Source organism: Vanellus vanellus (assembly GCF_965231255.1).
Source record: "Vanellus vanellus genome assembly, chromosome: 2".
Classification (NCBI taxonomy): Eukaryota; Metazoa; Chordata; class Aves; order Charadriiformes; family Charadriidae; genus Vanellus; species Vanellus vanellus.
The window spans coordinates 115,514,773-115,523,396 of record NC_138906.1 but is presented as its reverse complement, the minus strand read 5'-3'; the positions used below and the strand labels follow the sequence as shown (position 1 = coordinate 115,523,396).

At 51.9% G+C, this 8,624-nt stretch overlaps 1 protein-coding gene across 1 annotated transcript; it reads right to left on the bottom strand.

The window, feature by feature from the left end:
- Positions 1 to 1,913: 1,913 nt before the first annotated feature.
- Positions 1,914 to 3,563, bottom strand: TMEM200C (transmembrane protein 200C; the record flags this gene model as incomplete). Its single annotated transcript, XM_082479946.1, has 1 exon — positions 1,914 to 3,563. The coding sequence occupies one exon, from the start codon at positions 3,561 to 3,563 to the stop codon at positions 1,914 to 1,916; it is 1,650 nt and encodes a 549-aa protein (XP_082336072.1).
- Positions 3,564 to 8,624: the final 5,061 nt, after the last annotated feature.

Genomic DNA, 8,624 nt, shown 5'->3' with positions numbered 1-8,624 from the left:
GCCACTTTGTGCGGCACCTAATCTAGCCCGTACCAGTTCAGGCAGTTTTACAATGTATTTTTACCAGCTGCGGGCCAGCAGTTTGATAGCAAAAAATGCCACACTGGTGTCCATATTGTCAATTTACTGGTTGCCAGGGATGGGAGGAAAAATATTGCCGCCTCTGTGTCTCTGTTGCTTGAGAGGACAAGTACTCTCTGCTTCCCCAGTTTCAGGACTCTGACATGGCAAATTGTTCCGCCCCCCCCCCCCCCCCCTTCTTTTCTTTTAGATTAGCCTTATTTAATAAAGGATTTTTCCTGGATTACTAAGTGCAATTGCATTTAGTGATCATTATATTCCATTTTGCATGCATCGTAATGTAAGTAGTTAAATATGTAACTAAGCATTTTAAAACATAAAACTGTAAGAAAAATTTTAATTGCAACAGAAAGACGCTTGCCTACACATTGTATTTGTTTAGTGTCAATTTCTCTTCCCGTAGTAGTGAAATGCCACATCCATATTTAAAATCTGGAGCATTGACACAATCTTCCGAGCATATAAAGCTGTTTTGGCAAAATAAGAGAGTGCCTGCCGTGCTGCAGCTACAGAAAAATCAAACAGCTCATGAATTTACCAAAAATCTGCCTACAGACAAGGCGTTCTCCAGCTTTCAGGAAACCTGATGCTTTTCTCACGCAGGAAGAAATCCTCACCATGCTGAAGTCAGTGAGAAACCTCCGCTGACTTCAATAGGGCCGACTGCTACGAGATTGACAGGGCTATCATTATGCTTTAAAATTAAGTTTATGCAGATGCATTCACAAATAGGAACCATAACAGCAGACAGGCTTAATGCAACAGTTATAAGGGAAGTGAAAAATCCAGAAAGAATATGCTGCAGTTCGAGATTAATGCTTTAAACATGAAAAATCTAATTTTCATAGAAGGTCAAACCTTTAAGACACTTTTTTCCTTAGCATGTCAAAATCTCACATTTCTTCAGCTGTCACAGAGCACTGTTAGAAAAGGAGACAGAATCTGCTGATTAAATTAAAGTGTGGTTTCTCAGAAACTGAACCAGTATTTATTTTGAAGTTACTCCTAAATGATTAATTACCCACTTAAAAGCATAAGCAAACCTTTGGCTTCATAGCATCTCTATCTTTCACAGTATAAAAAAAAAAGGCTTCTAGTATCTGTAATTACTTACCAAAATAAAGGACTGTTTTGTGTGGCAGTTTTGTTTGTAAATGTTTTATTAAAAAAAAAAATCTTTTAATGCTATTAGTCAATACATGTGTAATAATACTTAATAAAGTATCACATAGTAGTAGGTATTTTGGATTCAAGAACGTAATGGTTTTAACTAAAACATCAGAGCTCTGTTCCGCTCCAGTCTCTTCCAAATTGTCGTTTTTTTTTCCAGAATTTAAACAAACTCATTCTTTGTCAAGGTACATCATCCTTAAGGCCTTGCAAACTTTTTAGTGATTGAACCAAAACAAAGAGAGAGCTCGGCTTTCTTGATCTGAAGACCACATTGCTCTTGAGCTTAAAAAGGTGCCTGCAGTTTTCAAGCAGTTAGTGGCAAATCAGCAAGAAAGAAAATTGGAGGAGAAGAAGGGGCACTTGGAAATCAAAACAGTAAAGTGCACAGTTATACTGTCCGAAATTGTATTAATCTGATCCAAAGAACTTACTGGACTGTGGATATTTAATACAATTTGGCTTGCATGGAAATCACGATTGGACAGAAAGGATTTTCTTTTTCTTCCTGAAGTCATCTACCGGATTTACTGAATTCAATTTTCAAGGGTAACATACTGCAGCTCTTTGGATATTGGTTGGTTTCCTAAGTCCACAAGGAGATGGAGAAGAGGGGAAGGTGTGGAGGGTTGCAAGGTGTCCTCGTGCCTTCTCGGTTTTGTTTAGATGCCAGTACTCTCCAGTTCCCCGTCCTCCAGCCCTAATGCAGCGTGCGACCTAGAAATCATAAAAAGTTTCTCTTTATTTGTGTACTGTCTTTGAGTTTGCTGGGATTGCTCCCCTGTTTGTTCACTGCTGGTAGCCTTGAGAGGGTCCATCTTCTCAGCTGGTTCCTCCTCACAGTCCTGGATTTTACTGGCTGGGGTGTTGGCAACTGACTCCAAGGAGGTGCCTGCCTCCTCCAGGTGGCTGTAGCCCTTATTGCTGCTGGAAGGCTCAGACTTGGAACTCTGGGAGTCCATCTTGGTGACGGCAGGAGGGGTAGAGGGACGTGACCCCCCGAGGTCCAGAGATTTGGAGTAGCTAGAAGATGCCTTTGCCAAGCGGCTGGAGTCCAGACCCCCGCTGACAGCCGGGGACCGAGGTGGCTCAGGGAAAAGGGGACGCCTGGCATCAGGCAAGCAGCTGGTGCTCTGCCGCCTGAGAACCAGCTTGTGCCTCCTTGTCCCATAGCTTCCCTCGATGCGGCTGCTGCTGAGGTTGGTGAGGCTGAGTTCAAACTCCCCCCGTGGGATCTCCCGGGCTCCCTGCTCACCCAGGGGCCTCCGCCAGCCTCCCCCTGCGCCGCTCGGTGCCAAGGGCAGGAGGGTGAAAGCGCTGAGCGAAGAGCCAACAATGGAGCTGGCTGTGCTGCGCCGGCCCCAGCTCTCTGGTGGGCTGCAGGGTGGGCTGGTGACAGTGTGGCCAGCAAGGGCGGCATGCTCCCGGTAGATGCTGTACACAGCCTCGGCCAGGCTGGGCGGCTGCGGTGGGGTGCAGAAAGAGGAGCGCCGCGGCAAGGATGCCAGGTCCGGTGGGGAGAGGGAGACACCCAGTCCTGGTGGCCAGGAGCTTCTGGCCAGCATGGCTGTAGCACCCAAGCCTTCACCACCAGGCTTTAGCTCCAGGCCCCGGGACTGCACATAGTTGACAAAGCCATTGAGAGGGGCTGAGGCTGGGGTGCCTCCATCCTTGGCCCGCAGGCTGTGGGCATCGATGACGGTGGAGTAGAGGTCACGCAGGTTGATGATCTTGGTCTTCTTGTCACGGTTCTCATGCAGTACTGCATTGGCACAGATGAAGAGGAAGATGCCAATACCCATAATGAGGGGTCCCAGCACCTTCAGCTTGTCTGAATGCAAGTAGCTCGAGAAAAGACGGAAAAGGAAACCCACTGAGGCCTGGGGAGATGAAGAAGTTGGGGGAGACTGTGGGGACCCCCGGGTGGTAGCAGTGGTGGAGGTGTTGGCTCTAGGAGGTGACTCTGGATGGATCCCTGCGTGTGTCCCTTCCTGGCTCCGGGAGCGGTTCTTGGGGGTGCCACCCTGTGGTGCCAGCTGTCGGCCTCCACTGAAGCTGCCTTCTCTGTACACCTGGTTGGGCTTTGGCCAGTAGCCCACCACGGCCAAGGCAATGCCCACCAGCAGTACCAGGATGCCACAGAGTGCAATGAGCCCCGAGAGAGAGCACAGCTTGAGCTTGCCCTTCACCACCACCACATCATTCTTGCGCTTCTTTTTGGTCTTGCGTTTACGTTTAGGGACTTGGCTTTGGGGTCGCAAGGGGTCCTGTTTCCTAGCTGAGATCCTCAGCAGGCCTCCAGTGGCAATCATGGCTGGCTACCCAGAGCACTGCCCCCTACGGCCACTCCAGCTCCTGCAGTGAAAGAGAGAAGAGAAGAGGGTGAAGACCAGGGGCAGACCTGCAGCACAAGAGGTATCTCTGCTGTTCTGCATTCAAACACCTGCTAATTAAAACCCTCAACAAGTGGGACTGGGGCTGACACCAGAAGGACAATCTCCCTTGCCCGTACAGCTCCTGTGTATGAGAAAGACAGATAGACTGACAAGACAGACAATTAAGTAACTCTAGGAAGCAAAACAGCCATGTGCCCCACTAAACTCTTGTCAAACAGCTAATTAATTTCTTTATGCTCCAGGTAAATGATCGAGGGAGTGGTATCTGCTGGTGTAAACAAAAAAGCAACGATCTTGCTGGTGTCAGGAGCTTGCAAAGCACTGGAGCTCAGAGGACACTGACAGCTCCCCTATCCCGAGCCCCACTCCCTAATGGGGTCTGGGGTTATGCTGTACACTGTGGTTAGTGATGTCATGCAGGATTTGAGAGATGGAGGAAATAAAAGGAGAAAGGCAGTATATTTGATCTATAGATACCATTTGTTTCATTAGACTACTTACACATTACTGGGGGAGGGTTAAACATATTACTTGCCTTTCTTAAAGGAGTGGGAAAGGAATTACTGTGAAATCCACAAGGGAAATATTTGAACACCAGAAAGCAGTGCCCTGTGAAAGTTTCTTCCCAGCCATTGTACTTGATCTGCAATATTACAAAATTCCACCTCTCTCCTGTGGGCCAGAGACATCCCCAGTTTGGGAACACGTGTGATGCTCCAGGTAACCGTTATGTAACAGCAGCAAATTCCTCCCCCCTCCGCCCCCAGAAAGGGGAGATGGTGGCTGGCAGGTAAGAGACGGCATGTCAAATCTTATTAAAGGAGGAGCAAACCCTTGCGAGTCACCTAGGGAAACGGCAACGACTGCTTGTAGGGAAACTGGCAGGAGACTAAACATTGAGCATTTATGGCTTTTGTTTTACTGGATCATCAGAAGGCATCTCTCTGTTCCAGCGATCTGAGCTACAAAACGCAGCGTGTAAGAACAATTCCTGCACTGTGGCAATTCTTTTTGGAAGATATTCCTTCATGCTACCAAGGAGCAGGATCCCCTTCCCCCTTTCTCTTTCTGAGTGTCCGATTATTTTTTCTTTGAGGGAGCAGAAGATGACAGCACTAAATATAATACGATTCACAAAGTTCGAATCATCGCAGTGAAAGGCAATTAAGGAAACACCTTATAAAAAAAAAAATATTTTGCTCCCCTTCCCCCGTTCAGCTTTTAAATCTAATTTCTTCTCTTCTATTCCAAGATTACCACATATGTGGTAATTTTGTGGCCCATTTACTCCGTTTGTATTTTTCCCCAGAAAAAAAAGGGTCTTGTCAGCGAAGACATTGTTAAATTACTCTCTGAGGTACTGCACGCTCAAAACAAAGAGCGGAGACTTGCCTTCTCTTTCCTATCGCTGAACTACTTATTTAAAAAAAAAAAAAAAAAAGAAAAGCATTCCATTCTATGTTGATGCAAAAGTGCAATTATCGGGGCATGCTTTGCCTTAATTACCCGTTCGTCGCCCTCATTCTTTCTGCTGCCCCGCTAGCCAGCAGCCCCTCTCCTTCTACCAGGGCGAGAAGAGATGGCTATCACACCCCGGGCAGCCTTCCCCCCCCACCCCGGCATCGCCCGGCGCTTCGGTTGGGCGACGGGAGAGCGCAGATCTCGGCGTGCCCGGGGAGGCCACCGCCGGACCACCGGCCACCGCCAGCGACCGCAACGCCATACGGCAACCCGGGACCGGCAGGGGACGGAGCCGCATTTTCCTCGCACCGACCGCCACCCCACCTCCCTCCCGCACCCCAGCCCACCGCCGGTCCTCAAGCGCTGGCTTCGGTGAAGACCACATACAGTTTTAACAGTATTCACGGGGTTTAACACCCGCGGGTCCCACAGACGGGGCTGCCGCCGGGGCTGGACACGGGGGCCGCCACGCAGCGTTATACCGGAGCCGCGGCCGCAGACCCCGCGGCGCCAGCCGGGGCTCGCCGCTGCCTCCGCCGGCTGCCCCCGCGGGCAAGGGCGGGGGAGGACGAGCCGGCCGGGCTGGCCCCGCAGCTGCCCGCCGTCGGAGCCGGGCGCTCAGTCCCGCCGAGCGGCAGCCCCGGCCTTCGTCGTCGTGTCGCCCCCCCCCCCCGCCCCGTCGGGGCGTCGGTTGGGAGTCGCCGACGGTCGGAGCCGCCGCTCAAGATGGCAGCGGAGGGGACGGGGACGGACGCGGTCACTTACCGAGGAGGACCGGGGAGAAGTCCGGGCGGGAAGCGGCCGAGCCGCCTCGGGGAAGAAACTTTCCGGCCCGAGCGGGCATCCCCGCGCGGCGCTCGCCCCGCCACCGCCGCCGCCCCTCACGGCCCCGGGCGGGCGGGCGGCGGGGTTGGGCCGAGCGCCGTGCGCCCCCTCGGCCCCACCGCCGCCGGCCGCCTCAGGGAGCTCGGCGGGAGCGCTGCCCCCTCGCCATGCCGCATCCTTCCCGCCGCGGGGCCGTCGCCCGGCAGCGCCCGCCCTCCTCCTTCGCCGCCGGACCCGCCGGCCCGGCGGAGCCGCTGCCTGTGCCGCCGCCGCCGCCGCTGCGGGCGGTGCGCGGCTGCCGCGGCTGCCCGCCGGACTCGGCGCCGTTGCTAGGAGACGGGAGCGGTGACACAGGAAAATTGCGGCAGGATGGCCGCGGCCGTCGCCTCCCCCCGCCCCCGCCACCTGCGCACCTGCGCCCGCCCTCGGAGGCCACGCCCTCGGAGGCCACGCCCCGCCCCGCCCGGCCTCGCCTCGCCCCGCCATGTTGTGCGTGTCGCGCCGCTCCACGCCACGCCGCGGTCGCTGACCTTCTCTGCCCCCCCCCCAAGGGGTCCGACGAGCGAGTGGCCGTGGGTGAGGTGCAGCCTCTCGTCCTCTGCCTTCCGCCCTGATGCCCACCCTGCCCGGGGTTGTCCTCTCCCCAAGTGCGTGAGGTCCCGTCTCCTCTCACCACCGTAAGTCCTTCCTGGGGTTCGGCAGGTCGCCCGTGTAGCAGCTCAGTAATGGGATGTGGGAAGACCCTCGGTCTGCGTTCCACCAGTCATGTCTCAGCAGCCTCCTGCTCAGCCACCCCGCTTTTGGGTTTTACCCTCCCCCAAGTTTGAGGAACGCCGAGGGAGAAAGCCAAGAAGCAGGTGAAAAGATGAAGAAGGAGGATGAAAGTAGAAACCGGCAGCTGAGCCGCATCAGTGGTGTCACCCAGGATCTCTCATTTTTGGCAGAGACCGGGAAACGGTGTTCTCTGCTGAGCTGCTTCGTGAAAACTCTGATTAAATCGAAGCTATCACCTAAGTGAGACATAATGTAGCGTGTCCCATCATACCGCTTCTCTTATTCATGAGAGGAGATTACTGCTGATTGCTTTAGTCGAGTCTTGTTGCGGGGTCCACTGCGAGCTAGAAAGGCAAATCTCAGGCAGGTAAATACGGGAAACTCATCCCGTGGCTTGGGTTTGCTCCCAACACACATTGCGTGGTTTTCTGGGGTGGAGAGACCAAACCTGCCTTTCTGTGCCTTGGGTTCCTCTCGAAGCTGGGGGGGGGGGGGGGGGGGACGACACCTAGGTTGGGCCAAACCAGCTGTCTTCTACCTCTCCTTGACCTCTTGTGTGGGAAGACTACGCTACGTGTAAAACAGCCTGCCAGAGACCGAGGGGCAATAAAGAGAACCGTTACGGTCTCATGCCGTGTTTTTAAAAATAAAGGATCCAACACGGGTCGGGGAAACTGTCAGCGAGATTATGCATATTCAGTGAGATTGTATGTATTCCAGCCCCAACAATTCTGCGTTTCTGTGAATGTTCACCCAGACTGTGCTATTCCGTGTCTTTCAACCCAACCGGCAGTGCCTGGTTTTGAGAACAAACAAATCCTAAAGCTGCACATATGCATTTTAATGTCATTTGCAGTTTGTCTCGGCAAAATCACTCGAGGCACGTTTCTTTTTGTGCATATATAACTTTTGATTATGCAACAGGCTTGAAATTTAAGATTTATTATTTAAGAACTTCTTTTAAAAGTGTGCTTTGAACAGTCTGGATGAACCCGAGTCTCCCGACATAGGGTAATTTGCTTTGTGTTCAGCCCAGACTATCAGAGAAAACCAAACATATCACATCTGTTTCCACTGGAGACCTGTATCACATCAATAATGCAGCATCACCAGACTCTCCCTGAAAGGCTCCTGTGTTAGAGAAAGAGGGAGAACGAGAGCGATTTTTTAAAGGGCAAAGAGCTCTTTTCCCTATCTGAGTCATATTTTCTATTTCTGTCAAACTAACCCGTTCTATTTAGCTATCTTGCCATACAACAGCCTCTCCGTATTTTCGGTGTTAAAGTTTTGAGTGATTAGGCTATCGTCACGTTCACAGTTTTCAAATTACTCTTAGCAAAGTGTGTTGGAGGTGGGGCCAAATCCCGGAAAATAGGAAAGACGTTCTTGGATGAAAAGCTGCTGGAGGTGTCGTTCCGCAGTAGCCAGCGATGCAATCTTAATTTGCTCTATGCGGTGAGGACCAGTTGCACAACGGCAGGCGGAATCCCTGCGAGCGCGTTCCCTCTCCGAGTTGCGTATCCCTACCTATCCTGCAGATTCTTCTTGTTTAACAAGTGCATTGCGGGCTTTAATGAAACATTTATTTTATTGTTAGTTGATACGGGTTTTTGTGTTCCCAGAAGTGGAATGGTTGCAAAAAGCAGCTTTCCTGTCGCTCTGGTTTACTGGTTGCCTGAGTTAAGTTGTAACTGTCCGTGTTTGCACTGATTACCGAGCGCTGCGGGCAGGCTCCGCTCCTGCCTGATTTGTATAACTTTCTACACGATGCGTGCATGTGTCATTAAACTGTGGTGAACCTAAATAATTATTGGGAATTGCGAAGAGGTTATTAGACCCGGGTTTTCTTTCTCCTTTCTCCTTTCTCCTTTCTCCTTTCTCCTTTCTCCTTTCTCTTTTCTCCTTTCTCCTTTCTCC